We start from the raw sequence: 21,722 nt of genomic DNA on the forward strand, positions 1-21,722 counted from the left end.
ACTGGCACACACACACCAGGGAAATTAATTACAGGTTATGCAGCGCAGCCAGTCGCATTTCAATGGAGCTTACATAAACCGAGGTTCACATGGATGGTCTGCATGTCACAACGAAACCAGGGCGTTTTTGACTATACCCTGGTAATGGACTGACAAATACAAAAATGTTTTGTTTGCGTGGGTGTGTAAGAAATGTGAGTAAATTGCCCAGGTAGAACATTATGCACATTATAAGAAGGCAGAAACTGGTAGAAACAATAGAATGAACTGAAGTTAGAACCTTGATTCTCAGACACCCAGTAAGAGAGAGTGGGAATGGAATCCCACCTATAGGTTTCTTTCTCCCATGGGGCTGGTTACATTCTACAGATGAGGCATGGTGTTATTCACTGCTGTTGATATAGTATCCCCTGTCTTCTCCATTCATCACATTCTCACTGCATTCTTGCTGTACATGCTCTCAAGACGGCAACAAATACACCATGTTGAATGGGGAGACGGCGAGATAGATCTCTCTGTGTGTGTGTGTGTGTGTGTGTGTGTGTGTGTGTGTGTGTGTGTGTGTGTGTGTGTATTATACACACACGTGTGTTTCAGAGAGGCAGATATTTTATGTGTTACAATATCCAAAATGTCTCTTTGGACGGGAGTGAACTCCCCATAGTGCTTTATCTCCTCGGCTCAACGCGGGGAGAGTGAGTAAATATCGTGTGAGCCTTGTGCAAGCCAGAACAGCCCATAATAGGGCAGGAGTACTCACAGTGTTCGCTGATTCTGTACAGTTAACTTAGGGCGGCAGTTCAACTTGTGGATGGATGGACAGAGTTAGCCTAATGTGGAGAGGAGAGGAGAGGAGAGGAGAGGAGAGGAGAGGAGAGGAGAGGAGAGGAGAGGAGAGGAGAGGAGATAAAACAGAACAGAACAGAATAGACGATTAAATTAAAAACCTGAATGACGGCTAGCGGAGCGCAAAGCATGATCAACAGGTCTCCCTCCCCCACTCTTCTGTCTATCCCACTCCCGCTCCCCTCCCACTACATCTGTGGTTTGTTAATGATATGGAACACCTGCAGTTGGAGGGGAGCCAGTGAAAGTTGTGAATCCCAGAAGACAAGACGTCCTGATAGCAGCAGCTGGTTCTTTGCTAAAGGTGCTAATTTACCAAGCATTAGCCCATTAGTGCCCAAGGACTTGAGTTGATTAATGTGGTGTCCCCCGACCCCGTATGTTGGTATGTTGTTAAATGGCTGTGAACATGTGTGTGAACGTGTGTGTGTGTGTGTGTGTGTGTGTGTGTGTAATATGTTGCATGCACATGCTTGTGTGACTGGGTTTGCATGTGATAGAGGCAGAGAGAGAGCGAGAAAGAGAGCGAGCGATAAGGTCACTGATGTAATTGCCAAAGCATTTAGAGTGGATGCGCTGAAACTGGCAGCTGTAGGTTAAGCTCTTGTTAAATGAATGCCAACACAACCTCTATTCAGTAGGTGACGCAGGGCGCTGAGGCCGGTCAACACAGCCTCCATGCTTTAGGTGACGCGGGACACTGGGTCGGCTAATACAGCTTCTAAGTCGTACCACACGAATCAGCCACAGGGAAAAACTTCCCTGGGGAGATTGGTCTGGTACTACAGTTTTAATTATATTTCGCTCACCCCAGAGTTGTGGGTGACCAATCAGGGCCCACTATTCAAAGTGAGACTTTTCTGCTGTCATTGGAATCCGCCCCTTGGAAATACACCTTCCACATCGAAGTTCCAGACTAATATCTATTCTACGCAGTGATATTTGTAGTATTGTAGTATTTGTAGTATTGGACTAATAAGTTGTTCTCAATGCAGGCCCCGGGGACCCCCAGGGGACTGTAAACTCTGAGAGTGTTGAGAACGGTTTGTAGATTGAACTCCCAGAGTTAAGAATTGTATCAAATGAGGGTCTGTGGGTTAATGCATATCAAGCTGGGGCTCTTTTTGTGCCTTTATTGGTAGTTACAGTAAAGATGGACAGGAAAGACGGAGAGATATGCAGCAAAGGTCGTCATGAACGGGACTCGAACACGCGGCGTGCTGTCAGGCCAGAGCCTATATTGTGGCATGCGCCTGGACCACTAGGGCAGCGGGTACCCCTGGGGGGGCCTCTTGACTCTTGTTAATGAAAAGGGTTTTAGAATAGCTGCAGACAGTAAAGTGACGCAGGGTGCTGAGTCCACCAACAGAGCCTCCATGCATGCAGTGCAGCAGGGTGCTGAGGTCAGGCCTGTCAACTGGTAAATGAGACTTCTCCTTGACAGGAATTCACAACGAGGTGCTGTGTAAATACTGAACTGGGTGTGTACAGGAGTGGTGTCCAACTTCCCCTTTGGCACCTTCAGGTCGTATAGACGTATCAGGGGTAACCTGTTTCAAGGTCTAGTTGAAGTAGGGAAAGGTTTCTGGAAGAAAATGTTTTGGAAACTTTTTCAGTTTTTCTAGAAATAGTACACATTTTCTGGTTGAGTTCCACTGGTTGGACGTCATCTTCCCTGTACAGTATGAAGGCTGTATTGTATGCACCGGTCCTCTGCAACTGACCTAGAGGCCTGCACTGTGCTCAATGTGTGGCCTTTGGTTGTGTTTGTATATACAAAGTCCACATTTACATACCAACATACACTAACCGTATACATAAACGTGTGATCAATAGACCAGGTTTGCATAGCAACATCCACTAACAGTACATCAGTGTGGGATCAATTCAAATAGGTCCTTTTCTCTCTGCAGTCAACACACCTAAAGTTGTGCATACTGCCAAGAGATAGACAGAGAGGGAGGGAGAGACTTTGAAGATAAACTCCTTTTTTTTCTTAGCCATACATTATAGTATTCTCTTGATGATTACTGTTAATAGCTAGAGTTATGTGCAGCAGTATCTGCATATGTCGTTTCATGTCATGTAAATTATATCTGTCTCCCCCCCCCCCCTCCTTTTAATTTATCCAACATCCTCCTAAATTGATATCAAAGGTCCCTTTGTTGTTCTATGATCTAATACAGTATGTCTATGTTATCCTTATAATTATGTCTGGAATTGCTGGAATTAATTACAATCTAGAGTTCCCTCCCTCATCACTTGCTCACTTACTGTCTCTAAACTTTAGGTGACTTGCTGTATATCTAACCATAAACCAAAGTGCAGTGTGGTAAAGGGAAACGTTTACATTATGTATGAATTTGCCAACAGCCAGCAGCACTGCTTTATGCTACCCACTCTACAGGCGTCCAGTCTACTCACATGCACATTGCCTCAAAACAGGACACGTGGTTTGAAGGTGACTTTACAAGAGCACATACAGTTGGGTGCCACCGATATTGTCCCTTATCATTTGACCCATTTAGGCCTGACCTCAAAATTTAAAAAAAAATCTTCTAAATCCTCCAGTTTTCTGAAATAAATATTTTCACGATTTTTCAAAAATTGCAGACCTACAAGCTCGTAGCGCGCCACTCGGTGGCGCGCTATGAGCTTGTAGATCTGCTATTTTTCAATAGCTAAATTATAACATAATGTTTAAAACACCAAAAGGGGTTCCCGCCCAAAATGGGTTAACTGTCCTTTTGCGCAGATCACGCAAACCTCAGCAAAAAGAAAAGGACAATATCGATGGCCTCCAACTGTAAATCTCTATGAAAGGGTGTGCTCCTGCTGAACCGAACGTCCCTCGCTTGCTCCAGACGTCTGTCTGCGTGTCCCTCGGCCACATACCAGAGAGAGGACATGTGATCTACAGCCACATGGCTGGTTTCTCCCAGGCTGCTTGTTATAATTGTCGGCCCAGATTTGTTCTGTGGCAGCTATTTTCTCCAGAGCCAGAATTATAGCTGGTGGGAGGCAGCAGCAGCATCTCCACGGCACGTTGAGAAACAACAAAAAAAAGAAGATAATAGATGATACTCTCTAAGAATGTCCTGTTGTCACTGAAGCTATGGAGAGGTGATCCCGTAAACATAATGTGGAGACGCAGGGGATTGGGGTCATTCCCTAGCAGGTGGACAGTTTATCAGGTCTCCTTTGTTGCTTTTCAGTCCAAAGTGGTGTTATATCAAATGTAGACAGAAGCAGAAGATGATAACGAGTCCTGGCTTGAAACTAAAAGCCACGCATTTTGCTGACCCCCGGATGCAACTGAGACACGCACTGATATACTGGACGGCCCATTATTTGACTTTTTGATGACATTGGTATTTGATTTATGTAGACGATGCATCCCGATCACTTTCAACCTGGTGTCCCTATTTTGGGCATGTCATTATAGGATTTATTTTGTGACATAATATTGGTAAATACATTTTGTACTAATCAGTGGTCTAGGATTCTCCAAAATTGGGATCGCATCCGACTCACAAGTCTTGCATCGGTTGGGCTCTAATAATTATATTCTTACAGTACATACAGAACCAGGGGTTTATGTTTTGTCAAACATTTATTTGAAGATTTTCTTTGTGGCCTTCGCCTTTATTTTATATATTTTATGGAGGGACAGACAGTAGGCTGACAGGAAATGGGAAGAGAGATGGGGGGAAGACATGCAGTAAAGGCCGTCGGGATTGTGAGTCGAACCCACGGCACACTGCCAGACTGGATTACCAGCCAAGGTCCCTGGACCACTGAGCCATGGCCCAGGCCTCAAACATTTATTTGAGCCAGGATAGAATCTAACATTTCAACTCGCGGTCATCATCAAAGATATATTGTATCATTGCAGTATACTGTATAGCGTACCCATATCGGGTTCATAGAACGCTAACCTCTTCTTGCTTTTATGCTTTTGCATGCAGTGCTACGTAAGTATCTAATTACATAATGTGAAGTTTCCTGTGATCACACACCTTGCGGTTAAGAACCCAGCGGTAAACAAAACTCATAGCCCCTGTTCAAGGGGCGCTTTATCCCATCTGCAACACATTGTCACGCTACACAACTCAGATTTATAGGGGTTTTGACACACTCATTGATGATTAATATCGTGTTCATAATAAACAAAGGGACAGATGAACTAGACAAAACACACACACACACACACACACACACACACACACACACACACACACACACACACACACACACACACACACACACACACACACACACACACACACACACACACACACACACACAAATGGAGGCCCTTTCCTGTACGAGTCCTGTGTTTTATTACTGCTCTACTGTCATTGACAACTGAATTTACCCCATGGGATCAATAAAGGTCTGTCTATCTATCTATAGTAGCTGATGTGTTACATAGGCATGATTGAGGCCTTTACAACACACAAGGGACATTGTCTCATCGTTAGCCTGCCTTAAAAGTTTGAGTCGCTCTCTTATCTAGTATTCTTTTTAAAGACCTGCGTCACTCACTTCATTTCATCGACAGCTGCACCGTTGTTTATTAGTCTTGGCGCGTGTCTACTTCTTTGTGAGAATTGTGACAATCAAACTCTAGTCGAAATCTCGTAACCCCTGTCGATGGAAGGATTTTCCTACCCGTCGTCAAGGTCACGGCCGTGGTTCCTGTCCTGGAGCCAACGCGCAAACAAAGGCGCTTGTCGCACTGCCAGGAATTATTCTGCCTATCGCTCAGATGTGTGACTGAGTGCTTCCACCCAGCCTTTAGGTCCTGCCTAGGAACGTTTCCCAGATGGAGAAAACCATTTAAAAAGGCTCTCCGTGTAGAAGGTGTGTAGATTCATTGCCGACTTATAACCTAAACTAAAGCTTGCTGGTTCAAACTTGTGATCTGAAAGTGTATTCCAGTTGAGTATTAGTGACTAGAATGTAGCTGCTTTGTGTACCTAAGATACGAGATAAGAGCACCCTTAGGCAAAAAACTACAGTCACTGGTGCTGTAGAGCAGTGGTTTTCAATCTTTTTGTGCCCGAGGAAGGCACACCAAAGGACAAAACAAAACCTCAAGGCACACCTGTACTGCTTTGACCAAACATTTAGGCCCTAAACTTTTAGGGCCTCATTTCCCAAATGCAGGGGGAAATTGTATACCCTAAACTTTAGGGTATACTTTCACTTCAGTCCATAGACAGTGGCATCTTTGATTTATGACAGTTCTGAGAGAGGGGTCAGTAATTATCAGCCAATTATAGCTTGAAGTAGAGCTTGTAACAAATAACAAAGGACACGGAGCTGTAGAGCTAACCACTTTAACCCTGGTTAAAGTGCATGGCGGTAAAGTGGAACGTTTCGGAAGTAAACAATCATTAAGCTCGCTTGTAGATACTGTAGATCGGCTATTTTTGGGGGAAAAAGACAAGAATGGAAAAAGGATTGTATTTAAAAAAAAAATATAGGGCTTAAGTTGTTAATATGCACAGGGTGGAAGAAAATAAAATGTACACAAGGATGAAAATATCACAGAATAATGTCCACCCAAGGCCAATTACACACTAGTCTAATCCTCAATGTTAATTTAAACTTGAGAGTGTCAAGTGTCAATTCTGACACTCTTGAGTTAAATAAGCAATGATGAGTTTACTGTGCACCACTGTTTATCCAGCACTATCCACATGCACATATGGAACACACACAAACCCAACCCATGCACATAGTACCTTAATGCAAAACACAATCACAAGTGCGCACACACACGCTTTCACACCTGTCACACCTGCCTCGTTCAATCTCTTTTTGTTGCTCTTTCTTTCTTGTGCCTCTTTCAAACACACATGCACGCACAATCGCACACGCACACACACACACACACACACACACACACACACACACACACACACACACACGCACACACACACGCACGCAACCACACTTCTTACAAGCATCACAGGAAGTGCACGAGGCATCGTCGTGCCACATGGTGGCTGTGTGTGTGTGACATTAGACTGTCATTTTCAAACCGCTCGATCTGTTAGCCATTAACTATGTCACTGTTTATGGAGAGAGCTCCTTATGGAAACACCGGGGATTGTTTAGATTGCTCAACCAATGCAGTCGCTCTCAGTACAATCAGTGTCATTTCACATTCATCACGGAGAGCTTTGTGCAATCAAACTGTTACCGCTCAGCTAACGCCTACAGCGCCCTGCACCCCTGTCATCTTAGTCGTAGTTCAATGGTTAAAGCCTGACAATGATGCCTAATTTATGCTGTATGAGGAAGTATAAATAGGACATCGTCCCCACTAGAAATGTAGGAATTCTATTGTACCGCAAGGCATCCCGCAGAGCTGGGCCATCCGTCAAGAAGTGCACATCAACATTTACTCTTTGTACAGACAAGGCAGGGGTTCAAAATTAATGATACTGATGCTGTGAAAATGTGTTTTGGTTTAAATGAAATGAAATTGTCTGAATGTCACAGTTGTACAGGAGAAACTAATTCATAGTGGTGATATTGAAACATGTTGTTTGAATAGTCACACAGTAAAACAAATTGACAGAACCTCCTCAAGGGTCCCTGGGGTTCCCTGAACTCCACTTTGAAAACCACCGCTTATATGTTTCATTTATCCATTCATCCATTCACGCACGCACGCACGCACGCACGCACGCACGCACTCACGCACTCACGCACTCACACACACACACACACACACACTTCATTAATTCATCCTTGGTTAACACGTCATTGGTAATGTTTAAAAGGCCCAATCTGGGATTGTTTTGAACATTGGGATTATATTCACATACCGGTACGTTCTGAAAGAGTTTGATTGGTGTATTGTAATGAGTTTGATTGAAAGAATATGTTGTTTGGAACTTTCCCACTTCCCACGGTCAGAAATCAATAGCAACATACAGTTTAAATATAATTTCATACAATGCTAATCCTTCAATCAAGAGCCGAGTCAGTCATTTATAGAATAAAAACAAGTCTCCACATGATTTTGATTTTTGATGATTTGTTTACATTTTGTTTGTCACCATTTTTATTGGGCCTCTTATAAATGCTCCTTTCAACCATGTTGGAATCACTGGGAGTAATTAGGTAAATCCAACCGGGTACTGGAACACAGCCATGTTAATAGGCGTAATCGCTAACATAATGGGTTAATGTGAGTAGTTACATTGATAGACTGAGATAAAGGCAAGAAAAGCATTAACCCCCCCCATTCTAAGTGGCTAAGTGGCTTGCCTAGGCTGTAAAAGAATAACTTAATTACAAAATTGCATCCGGCTCAAAAGCTGCATGCTGCTAAACGCTTACATCACCCCGCAATGTAAATATAGCGCACCATGATTAGGACTTAACCGCGTAACCTAACATACTTATATATGCTGCCCATGTGTGAGACCTGTTTGTCGTCCACTGTCTGACAAGTGACAACCTCAGCCATGCCAATGTGATACTAAGCATACCACTTTGTGTGCACACGTGTGTGTGTGTGTGTGCGTGTGCGTGAGAGATTCATCACAGTCATGGCTTGGCCTTAAGATGATATTTGTCACTATATGCTGCAACACATGCCGTTCACTTATGTCATAACATAGACAGCACACTGTCCTGACCTCAACCAAAAACCTCGGTTCCACAGTCAGAGAAACCCACACGCAAGTGCACACACATACAGTACAGTATACTGTAGTTAGTATAGGTCTACAGTACAGCGCCCACACAGAGACATACTGTATAGGGTACACACATACAGTACATTCACATACAGATAAACATACCAAAGACACACTTCTAAACTTACACACATTTGTATATTCACAACTGATAGCTGCAAATTACAGTTATTACAGTTACACACAAAGCACACACGCAGACGGACACACAAGGATACGCACGCACACGCATACACACACACACACACACACACACACACACACACACACACACACACACACACACACACACACACACACACACACACACACACACACACACACACACACAAAGAAGTGTAACTTAACTACGTTTGCTCGCCAACACATGAACGGATTAGGCTATGGCACCAACCAGCATTGCGACGCGTCGTTATCTTAACGAGTTCTTGTTGGCGAGCAACACTTTCCATAGCACTACACAGGGTATAAATTAGGCATTACCAACATGCCTATGACCGCTTGCTGTGTCAGAACTGAGTCATGGACACAGGGGGGAAGGGGGTGGGAGACCCTCTGAACCTCAGTTATTACTGTTTCATGGAGCGTGAACTTCAAAGGCTCCGTGAGCTCCAGTCAGCCAGCTCCTTTGGTAACACGGCACTGCTTTCCAAGTCTTTTCCTTGTTCTCCTGAGAGTGGATATAGAGACTCCAGACGGCATGATCTCTATACACACAGTAAAAATCCTCAGTGTTCGTGTAACGAATTCGGGTCATTGTTTATCCTCCAAGAGTCAAACGGACACTGAGGATTTTACTGTGCCGGCCAAATCGGGGCCGAATGCTGTTGACCGCTGAAGTAACGTGATCTATTTAGGGAATACCCAGTTGTCATAGTGATTGCGGTTACACGTGAACAAAGCCTTTCTGTTTTATTTGTCTTAGTTATATGAGAAGATGAAGAGCTCATGCAGGTAATTAACCTAATTCGATTTGTTTGAACAGCATTAAGAATCAAGAATGATGAACAGGAACGGTCTTGGATAACTTTCCCTCATGGCTGCGGGCCTTTCGCAATTTTGAAATTGCTGTAATTTCACCATTTCTTTCTATTTCTCGTGCGACCCCTGAGGTCAAATACATCATGATTTTGGCCTGGATGTGTGCTGTTTGTCGAAGATGTGTTCCGAAGTTATTTTATGGGGCCTCTTGTATCTTTTTTTACAGTAAGTACAGGCGTATTTCAACACCAGGTTTACATTCCAGCTCCAAGGTTCCAAACGCAATACATCTTAATGTTACTCCCAGACAGTCATTGTAACAGGCAGCAGAGTAATGTTGTTGTGTCAGGTCGTGATTGCTCTGGTATGGAGATTAATGAGTGGTGGTGAGAGGCACACACTTAAATACTTTTCTATGACAGGACACGGACGAATAGGTAACACTTAAGATACAAGGTGCTTGTTAGAAGTAAGGTCATCCTCCTCAGTGTTCGTAATGCAGGTACATAGTAAAATTCTCAGCGTTAATTGATCCATTTGTAACTCCGAGAGGACACAGATGTAACCAAATGGGTCCCATTTGGTTACATTCTGTACCTGCGCAGAGTTAAAAGGATTTGACTGTTTCAAAAGTATTCTCTCCCAGTCAGCATGTCCTTGACAAAAGACACTAAACCCCGTATACCTGCTCCAGCTTGCTCCTGCAATTTGATCGCTTTGTGGAAATGGCCCCCTGTGTGTGTGTCAGAGGGATATGTGGAAACAATAGAGGGAGGAAAGAGACTATTCATACTGTGATTAATGTGCTTTTCATAAAATACATAAATAAGCTATCTAGATTGTCAGTTTCGGTCACATTTCAAGCCAAATTTGAGCAGCAGCTATTTGTGCTCCACTTCCACTGGTGCAGAAACATGGTGGATGTTCTGTGTTGATGTAACTTAACTTGGGACAATGTGATTGGTATAGTTTAGTTTCATCCCAGCAGTGCCGGCTAAAACCAGATGACCTGCAGCGAGGGAAGCGTGGGGGATGCTGTGTGTGTGTGTGTGTGTGTGTGTGTGTGTGTGTGTGTGTGTGTGTGTGTGTGTGTGTGTGTGTGTGTGTGTGTGTGTGTGAGTGAGTGTGCGCGTGCGTAATTATGGAAAATTGCTATCATATGTCAAAGTGTGTGTGTGAAGGTGAAGCCTTCAAAAGGGAGTCCACTCTCCTCTTAGACAACCCCCCCCCCCCCCCCCCCCTTCCGCCCACACACTGTTCTCCCCCCCCCCCCCCCCCCCCCCTCGCTCTCTCTCTGCCTCGCCTTTCTCTTTCCCTCCTGCATGGGTTCAAAATGCCCAGAGGAACCCTGTGTACCAGAATTGAAGGATCACAGAAATAGAACCTGGTTAGCGTCAACAAAATGAAAGGTGTGTGTATGTGTGTAAAACCGCAGCAGCGCAAGAAAGCACTGCACTCCATTCAGAGTCAGGCATGTGTTGAACAAGATCAAGGTGGTGAGAATTGCACCGAAAAAAATACTCCCCTGGACCCCCTCAATGCAGGTACAAAACAGGCATTGGGAAATGAAACCGACGTGATGACTTGCAGACAGCCTTCAAGTGTATACCACAGGCTGTAACGTCAAAGAGGGGCCGTGGGATTTGGGGGGATTGTGAAAACAGTCCTTAAAGATTTAGTTTGACGGCTGTTGGACCGTAGAGTTGGGTTTACTAGAGAGGATCGTAAAATTGCACATCGTTATTATTATTTCTTTTCTGTACTCAGTCCTTCAAAGAGTCTAAAAGTCTACGATCCTCCAACATGAACAATGATGGCTCTCCGTCATTGTTGCCGGCAGTTAGAAAATGTAAACGTAGAACCCTGCCCGAGGCAACATGACACCCATCAGGAGACAGCTGGTACTGCTGAATTGTGCCTGGGCGTTGGCACTTCTAGACCAATATTATCTTGTTTCTTTCTTTACAGACACTTGATAGCAATTGTTTTACCGCCCTTAACAAATCTCCTTTTTCTTTTTCTCATTTTCTGTGCCTCTGTATGTACGTGTGTGTGTGTGTGTGTGTGTGTGTGTGTGTGTGTGTGTGTGTCATTAGGTAACACCAGGCAGTAAGGCAGCCCAGGGGGACCTGGTTCCAGGGGACATCATCCTGGCTATCAATGGAGACAAAACAGAGACCATGACACACATGGACGCTCAGAACCGGATCAAAACCTGCACCCAGCAACTCAGACTACACATAAACAGGTATACTTACTGACGCACGCACGCACGCACGCACGCACGCACGCACGCACGCACGCACGCACGCACGCACGCACACACACACACACGCACACACACGCACACACACACACCATTAAAACACATATCACCACGTCATGTACACTTTCGCACTTCTGGAACGGATCACGCGCTTGCAATTCGGTTATCGGCACCTCCAGTGGCTTACAGGAACCGTGAGCCTAAAAATAACCTGTTTTCTTTTTGGGAAAGTCTGTGTCGAACATGAATCACGTATACAGTAATCGGCAGCCATATAGGTTAGAGTGGAGTCACGTATACAGTAAACGGCAGCCACATAGGTTAGAGTAGAGTCACGTATACAGTAAACGGCAGCCATATAGGTTAGAGTAGACCCTCAACAAGGGCCTTGCTCTCGACCCACACGTGTCTTAATGGCCCTCACAGCTCGTTAACACACATGAGTCGAAGGAGTTTCATAACTGAGGTCATTCACTGTGTAGTGACCTGCTAGGTCGGTTCCACATACATATAGGTACAGTTGAGTCATACTTAGAGTTGACTGGTTTATGTTAGTCTGTCAAAGTGATCTATCGTCTGCCCCATGCCGTCAAACTCAATGAGCCTTGAGCATATACATTGAGATGCACTTTTAGAAGCCAAATGATTAGAAAGACATTTATTTAAGTGGTTCTTGATATGACAAATTCTCTCTTTCCACCATTGGCGTGTCAGTTTTAGCTTAGCAACACTAAGAATGTGTGAGAATGTGATGAGACAGCCGTATAAGGCAAGACACGAGCGATGTGGTGTGATCAAAAATAGCGGAGCTCGCCTCCAAGCGGAAATCTCTGGTCTAAACAGTTATAAAGATAGAGACGGAGGGATATTGAGGGAGGAACAGTACGAGTGAAAGAGACAGAGATGGGGGGGAATGCCAGGGGAAAAGTGAAATGTCAGTCTCTTCCCAGATTTCTAATAGACCGTTTTGTCTTTGGGTTACCCGAGTGCTGAAAAGTGTAGAACTGACACCGGCAATGTCAGGATCCCATATAGTCTTCTCAGATGAAGAGCACAGTGTGGGTTTCTGAGCTCTAAAGTGACAACTGGAGTGTTTCAGCTCTGTCCTCCATGCAGGGCATCAGACATAACACACTTGTTGCAGTGGTTAGGAGATAGCTGGCACTGCACATTCAATTGAAATAAGAATCAGTCCAACGGGCCCGCACGCACGCACGCACGCACGCGCACACACGCACGCACGCACGCACGCACGCACGCACGCACGCACGCACGCACGCACGCGCACACACACACACACACACACACAGGGGGGACTCCCAAGTTTCGTCCTATAAATATTGTCAGAGATATTTTCTTTCTGTTTTTGGAATGTCGACTTTTCCTGTTCCACGAAACAAGACTGCGTGGCCCCCTCTGAGAAGTGCTCCATATATCAGACTGCAGCGTTAAGTACTGTACCCACTTAGGGACAGTACATTTATTTTAGGATACACAAAGTACAGTCCACCACAATGCACAGTGGGACCTGAAAAGCCTCAAACCCGAGGAGATCCCCCCACAGCTGTAGTTTGGGGAAGGGTCCGCCGTTATTAGAGCTGACCTGGGGCATCTAGTACATACAGTTATAGCAGTAGTGTTTGTTTTAACGCGCCTGTAAGTCCAGACGGATGAGGGTTACTGCATTAGGATGTTTTAGTCACATAAAAGTGAAGCAGATTGACAGGAATTATTTTCTTTGCGATTGTCTCAACTTTCTGCTATAGTAGTCATCACTTTAATTTCTTCATACAAAGGAAGACACCAAACAATGAGTCAGCTAACACAAATGGAATGTAAATACAATTTCATCCAGATCTGGGAGAGGGTGTCCTCAGATACCTGCCAAACTCGACGAAATACTGTGATCATTTCACCATGTGGTAGCCACATGATTAGATAGACATTAATGTCTGGGACACAACTATTGAAAAGTGGTTAACCACTTTCAACCTAAAAGATCTCAGCCTAAATAGCAGATCTACAAGCCCACAACACATCACATCGTGATGCATTGTGAGCTTAAAGATCGGCTATTTTCTATATTCATATGACAGAAGTACAGTATAGGGCTTGACGACTGTCGACCAACCATGGTCCATCCACAAACGTCTGTTACAGGCTATAGCTCAGCCAGTCAGAGAGGCTTACTTGACTTTTTCTCTGGCAAAACCCAGACATGCTGACTTGTGATTCATAGTTGTGACACATAGTTCAGGGCAGGACAGGCTATTCCCTGCCTGGATTCTCCCAATCCTACCCTAGCTTAGAACTACAGTCTGCGGCGTATATGATTGTTGAAAAACAGCTTTCATCTGTCTCTAGAAACATCCTGCTCCAACTGTAACCATATCAATTCTTCTCAATAAAATATGTTTTATGATCTGTTTTGTGATCACAAGCATGCTTTTCAATAAGTTCTAATTAGGATTTATTAGGTCTGAGTTGAAAGCCACATGGGGCAACGACGTTAGGAATCGCCGCGCTGCTCATCCATCTCCTCTGCTCTCCGTTGACCTCTAATACGATAACATTTTGGACGCACCGAGATCACATGACTGTGCATCGGAGGCAGAGCGAGCTGGAGGCCAGCTGCTATCTGCTGGTATGTGACCTTTTCATCTGTATATCGCTTGAGTTATGACACAGCCTCAACTGTACCATCATTGCTGCTGGATGGCGGGGGGGGGGGGGGGGGGTAGCCTGGATCCAGCCCATAGACTCCGCCCACTCTCTGAGTGGACTGCGTCTCTTCAAGAAGCTTGGGGGGGGGGGGGGATTAGAAGGAATAAGGAGGAAGAGAGGTATGTACTGTACGTACCAATTTCTCTACTACCCAGAGCTGATATGACCTGCTAGCATGAGAGAGAGAGAGAGAGAGAGAGAGAGAGAGAGAGAGAGAGAGAGAGAGAGAGAGAGAGAGAGAGAGCGCAAGAGAGAGAGAGAGAGAGAGAGAGAGAGAGAGAGAGAGAGATTGAGGGAGAGAGGGAAAAGGAGAGAGAGAATGGTGGGGGGGGTGGGGGGTAGAGGGAGCCTCTCAGAGAGGAGAGAGAGGCCTGCCTAGTTAATGGGCAAAAGAATTGTAGAGACCAAGTGAGAAATCCACATGGGCCCTTCAGTGTAGAGAATGCCATTTTACGGCCAAGATTTTCACTGTGCATACGGGCTGGAAACTCAATTACACAGGCAAGGCATGAGCGTAGCTTAGCGTTGGGTTTCTCTCCCTGAGCCAGGGGATATATAGGGCACCACAAAGTCACCCCGTCCATCCACGCAATCTTCCTTACATATTTTCACTGCGTGTCAAAATCTCTACTTTTTTCACACATTCCCCAAGCACACTGCAGCATCCCCAAGAACCCGTTATTCATTCTCTGGACAACAAGAGAGTCGTGTTTTTGTCAAGGGAGAGCAGTGGTGGAATGTAACTATCTGAGTATTACTCAGAGGCAAATATCGCACTTTTTACATTAACATCGCACTAGTGTACTGTGAACCACTGTATTTATACACATGACGTCTCACGTCAAAAACCTCTGTCAGTTGTTCTCAAACATTTTCATGTCAAGGACCCCCAAAATGATATGTAATTGGCCTACAAGCTCGTCTCAACGTGTCTAATCGTGACATGTTTTGAGCTTGTAAACCTGCTATTTTAAAGATGTTTTGTGGAGTGGGACATTCTACATAATGAGGACAGTAAACTATATTTTGATGCCAATACTTGGCATCAAAATAGTATATATAGAAAAAATATAGAAAATAAAAAACTATATTTGTACTGATTTTTTTTTCCTCACATACATACACTATCACACACATACTCTTGCACTTGCATATTTATCAAAAAGAAAAAAATAATATAATGATGAATAGAAACATTTAAATAAATAAAAGAACTAAAACATTGTTTACAACTTCTTTAGCAAATTAAGTAGTATTCAGTTTCCTTTCCTTGCACTATGTCTCCCAACGCTGGACAACATCGTTCTGCCTACTCCTAATTCTATACTTGTTACTATATAGTACTTTTGCACTTTTACTCAAGTACATTTGCAAATACCAGCCTTTTGCTAGTATTTCTACATTGTGGTATTGCTTCTTTTACTTCAGTAAAAATATCAGAGTATTTCTTTTACCACTGAGGAACAGCGATTGCGTGTCATCTGCAGATCAGGCCGCTGGTGTATGGTGAAGTTGTCATCTTTTGTGCGGCGACGAAATGTCATGCTGTTTGGTGTACGTGAACTGTACTGTTGTGGGCTTGGGGGTAAGCCGAGAGGCTTTAGCTGTTAAACCACCATCACAGAGTCTGGGAGGGACTTGCACAACCCTGCACTGACTCACCAGAAAATAATATTTTAGAGAACAACATGCCTCAGACCTCATTATAAGGACTAAGCCATAAAGAACTCAAAACAGTCACAAGAACTAGAGAGCGAGAGAGAGCGAGGCACCGAAGACCTGTAATTTTGTGTTGCAGCCGTTGGACAAATATATGAGCCTACACGTCTGCTGTGAACCAAAATTACATTGGATGCAGCTGAGCCACAGAGGCCTCTTGTAGCGCAAGAATGTTCCCTAGTAATGTCTCAGCATTCATTACTTTCATAACCAAACCCACCCACCCACCATTTTTCATAATGTGTCATAGCTCATAGACCAGTTCTCAGTCTGCTCTCTGTTCTGGGCCCTTTTGGGTTAGTTGACCAACGAACCCCATAAAAGCTCGTGGCAGAGAGGATTAAAAAGAAAAAAAAGAAGAAAAAACAGAAAACATAATAGACTGGGCTCGGCACGGTGGAGCATCTGTTCTCGGGGTGAAATGGTCACGGCATAAACGCCTTCAAACCAAATGGTAGGACAGTATTATTAATACGTTAGTCACGCAGCGGCCTGGAATGGGCAAACTACAGCTTTAGAAGCAAAGGTAAAAAAGAGTGAGAGGCGGAGCAGGGGGGAGGAAAGGAAAAGAGGAGAGAGGGATGAAGTAAGGAGTAAGAAAGAAAGAAAGAGTCTATCCCGTTAGAGATAGCGACATACGTGGCCGGTTAAGACTGAGGCATGGCCGGTTAAGACTGAGGTTAGGGTTTAGTGACCTACGTGGCCGGTTAAGACTGAGTTTAGTGTTAGTTTGGGATAGTGTGTTATATATAACATATATATATATATTAGTAATCGGTCGGACTAACGGGAGGTCGGAACAATGACATGTTATATAGCATCTGGCGGTGTGATCAAGGAGCTGTGCCGTGTAGGAAAGGCTGGTCATTGCTAAAATGCGAGGCCCCTGTCAGAGCAGAGGGACCTGGACAAGATGCAAAGTGCACTGGAGCATGTCCTGTCTTGTTACTCTTGTACATCCTCACGTTGACACGAAGCAGCTACAGTGAAGACCCTCACCTCTTTCCACCTCTTCCAGATACTGGATCCTCCCCCTTTTCCCCCCTTCTTCATCTCTTCCTCTCCCCGCTGCCTCGTTCTTCCCATCAGCCTCTCAGCTTCTCCTTTCTTTTTTTTTACCCCTTTCCCTTGAGCCTCCTATTGCTTTGCCTCCTCCATCGTTCTACATCTCCTGTCTACTTATTTTCATTCTGTCTTCACCTCCCTTCTTATATGCTTTCCCCTTTCCCTCTCCTTTCCCTCTCCTTTCCCTTGGAATATTTCCTTCTCCCTCCACTCATCGTTTCTCCTACCTCCTTCCTTCTAAACTGTGCTCCTCTGAAAACGGGCCACCGGGACCGATGAGGGTTTGGGTTGTGCTTTTCCACTGATGGTCAGGCCCCTTCGGAAAGATCCTCACACACACGCACGTGCGCGCACGTGTGCGCGCACACACACTGTGGATTTGACTGCGTGGACAATATGTGTGCCTGTTCACTTCTGTGAGTGTGAGTGTGCTCGCATCGTGTGAGTCCGTGGTCCAGATCGCACACAACGGCACCCGGAGGAGAGGCTTAATGGATTTGGACACAACAGGCAGAGAAAAGACAGCAAGGCGGCGTTTTGCCCCCCCACCGTCTCGCTTTGACTCCGTGACCTGTGACTCACCGCCGAGGAATTATGAACAGGGTCCGCATGGGTCCGAAGGAACACAGGACTCCAGCTGTGACGGAGTAGGGAAAGAAAAGTGACCTCCGAGAGAAGGATCCCCAACTCCACCCTCTACCCCCTACTCCCAACCCCCACCCATTCATCCCTTCATCTCCATGTTCCACTCTAGTCCTTAGGCATCCGTTTGCTGCGGTCATAAAGAACATATAACATCAAGGGAGTCATAGGGAGAGACCACAGCCATCCCTCCATGCCGCTTTTAACTGATCTTGTCATCGCCGAGACGCAGGGTCTTCTAATCACAGCCCCACCGCACACACCAGAGTTCTGTCGGCGACGAGACCCCTCTCTGTAACTGCCCTTTTAAAAACGCAGAGACTCTGCCGTTCCGAACCTAGAGGAGGAAAACATTCTGATCCCGTCTCTCATTACAAATAACACAGGAACTGTCCCCCCGATAGCGTTTGATTTATGAGCGTAACTCTGTGATAGCGGTGAAAACCGGTTCAATCTGGCTAAGATGGGTTTGATGATAGCTGCTGAACTTTGAAGGACGGATGGAAAGTTTTATTCCAGAATGAGAGACCTATACTCTTACCAAAAAAAGAAGATTGAAAGTACACATTTTAAGCAAACGACGGTCTTAGTAACTTATCTGCCAAAAAGATAACACATCTACAAAGGAGACACTCCATATTTTATAATTACCGAACGATGAACAGGTAATAATTTCCCTCTTTCCTCCAAATGGATATACAGTATGGCGTAACATTGAAAGAAAAACAAAGTCCAGCCACATCTTAATTTGAGGGCAAGTCGTTTCTCCCGTCTGTCTCTCTGTGTTCTCCTCAAACATGGAGAATGTGTGCAGCCAAAGTAAACTCATCCACCGCACCAAAAGCTAAATCTCCCCAATCAGGAAATTGTATCTGGCAGGGAGAGGTCAGGCAAGGGAAAGTATGACCAAAGAAGAAGAAGGAGGAGGAGGAGGTGGTGGTGGTGAAGAAGAAGAAGAAGAAGATCATGGTGATGACCGAGGTCTGACTGGGCCTCTCCTCTGAGACTTTCCTGTCAGTGTCACTCTTTTTCTTTTTTTTCACCCAGTGTCTCAATTATCTAATGTGATCCTGGGCTCTACACTCCCTCTGCCAACCTGGGGAGAGCAACGGACTGACCTCATGCTTCCTTCTATATGCATGAGGACAGGAGGGGAGTTGGACCAGAGTTGGTCCCTGGTTGGACGTAGCGCGTGGAAGGAACACGTTATTCCAACCAGTTCCTTTCTCCTCCATCAGTCGCACCGGCTGGCCAGGGGGAGGCAGTATAGAGGCCAGGATTACTGCATGTACCTACCCTACAGTTTTTGGCCGGGGACCCCCGGAAATGCTTTGGCCATGTCTCGTGAGCCATTCAGTTGCATTTTTTTTTCAGTAATAATCTGGGGAGTGGGGACCCCCCCAAAATAACGACCCCCAGGTTGAGAACCCCTGCCTTAGGGGACACAGAGAGAACATGCAAACTCCACACAGAAAGGCCCTCATGCCAACCCCACCCAGGGTATGGGCGGAGGAGAGAACATGCCCACAGCCTCCCCAGTGGGAATCAAACCCAGGACCTTTTAGCTGTGAGGCCACACCGACCATGCCCCCTGTGTTTCACTGATCTGCTGTGGAACATTGGTCACTGTTCCTATTTCACTTTCCTTTCATTATTTTCATGGTCCCTCTCTCTCTCTCTCTCTCTCTCTCTCTCTCTCCATCCCTTTAATTCTGACTGTCAAATTCTTTCTCTGACTGTAATGTGACCACCTACCCCTGACGTAACATTGTGGTGTAGAATGATTTATTATTTATTTATTATTATATAAGTCTTCAAATTTAACTAAATAACATTCAGGAAAAAAGCAATGCTTTATAATTTACCCAAAGTAGATACAGCTGTTTGTTTCTGTTTCTGTTTTTTTTTTTTTTTTTTTACCAAATGAACCCTAGTGTCTCTATACCGGGGTGCACATTCTGTGAACAAAGCAGATACAAGCTCACAACGTGCCGCTTTTGGCAGAGATGGTGTAAACAAATTAAAATATATAGGGCTTAATGAACTAATGTTGCTAATTTCTCCGCTTTTTTTCTCTCTTTTCTTGTCCTTCTGACCATTATTGACGGTGATGTAAATATTTACGGGCAGTATAGGGCAGACAGCGGACAGTGGTCCGACTAGATATTATTAATATTAGAAATAATCTCAGGAGAACTCAGTCCTCCATGATGTGTGAATCCCCTATGCAGTCTACTGTATGCCTATTTATCTTCTCCTTGGCATTAGAGCCAGACAGAGGAGAGGGGGGGGGGGGGGGCTTTAAAGATGAGGTAAGGGCCAAGGCTCCCCAATCTAGACATACAGTACTCTTAACCCATTTAGACCTAAGTTCGATTCTACAAATGTCTTCTAAAACATGACAGTTTTTCTGAAAAACCTGTTTCTATGTCAGTGGTTCTCAAACTATTTCATGTCAAGGACCCCCAATATCATTATGTAATTGGCTGCCGACCCCTATCTGAAAATATGTAGTTCCAGGGACCTCCCAGAAGCAAAGACTTGAGTTAAAAATGTTCGCTCTGAAAGAATATATTCAAAGGTTTGTGCCACATTTTCACGACCTTTCAAAAATAGGAGACCTACAAGCTCGTAGTGCGGCACTCGGTGCCGCGCTATGAGCTTGTAGATCTGCTATTTTTCAATAGCTAAAGTACAACATAATGCTTAAAACACCAAAAGGGGTTCCCGCCCAAAATGGTTTAATATGAAACATCTCGCCTGGCGTTGCCAGGACGGCGCGGCAGGATAGATCACGGCGATCCGGTCAACACGCACGGCATCAACTTGAAAGCGGATAATCCTGACAAGCGTATGGGTATTATTCACAGACTCCTCTTGATGCCGCGCGAGCCTCAGATTCATCATTCGACAGTTGGCACGGGCGGCCAGAGGCAGACAGACACAGGAGAGAGATTAGAAAGTCTTGCACTAATATGGGGAAAGAAATAGAGTTGATGGACTTCCCAGCTCGAGTTTCTCAACACACAGTAAACTCCTCCGTGTTAATTTTACCCCAAGAGTGTATAACCCCATTTAGACCTGAGAACTGATGGAACTAAATAATGTCTTCTAAATCATGACAGTTTTCTGAAAGATTTAAGTCTTAAAAAGACAAAAGAGTGGCCGCACACACTGATAGCCAAAGTGCCGATTATTTATTAGGATGCAGAGTATAGAACCAACGTTTCGGCAGATACAACTGCCTTCTTCATGGGAAAACATTTCAGATCACATATATATAGAGCCAGGGCTAAACATTCAACCAATCACATACTGATAGTGTTGTGGGCAGGTTTTCTGAAAATGTTTCAGTCAGTGGTGCTCAACCTTTTTCATGTCAAGGACCCCCAGAAATTGTCTGTATTTGGCCCGCCGACTCCCATCTCAAAATATGTTTTTCCCCGGGACCTCACCGGAAGCAAAGATTTGAGTTAAAAACGTTCGCTGTGAAAGAACATATATTTAAAAGATTTGCACCACATTTTCAAGACTTTTCAAAAATAGCAGATCTACAAGCTCGTAGCATGGCACTCGGTGCCGCGCTATGAGCTTGTAGATCTGCTATTTTTCAATAGCTAAAGTATAACATAATGCTTAAAACACCAAAAGGGGTTCCCGCCCTGAATGGGATAAATATCTCTGGTGTGCTCTCTGAGTTAAATAACACTGGTTATTTGACAGTGTACCCAATGCCCCGTCTATTATTATTATAC

The 21,722-nt window shown here is 44.7% G+C and overlaps 1 protein-coding gene across 1 annotated transcript in view; it reads left to right on the forward strand.

Moving 5' to 3' along the window:
• The window catches only part of pdlim4 (PDZ and LIM domain 4), a 56,237-nt gene that overhangs the window by 1,786 nt on the left and 32,729 nt on the right, over nucleotides 1–21,722 (forward strand). Inside the window, exon 2 of the mRNA XM_079508715.1 lies at nucleotides 11,648–11,799. Within this exon, the coding sequence (XP_079364841.1) occupies nucleotides 11,648–11,799 (152 nt within the window). The remainder of the gene's footprint in view (nucleotides 1–11,647; nucleotides 11,800–21,722) is intronic.

The sequence above is a fragment of the Electrona antarctica genome (genome assembly GCF_951216825.1).
Source record: "Electrona antarctica genome assembly, chromosome: 8".
NCBI lineage: Eukaryota > Metazoa > Chordata > Actinopteri > Myctophiformes > Myctophidae > Electrona > Electrona antarctica.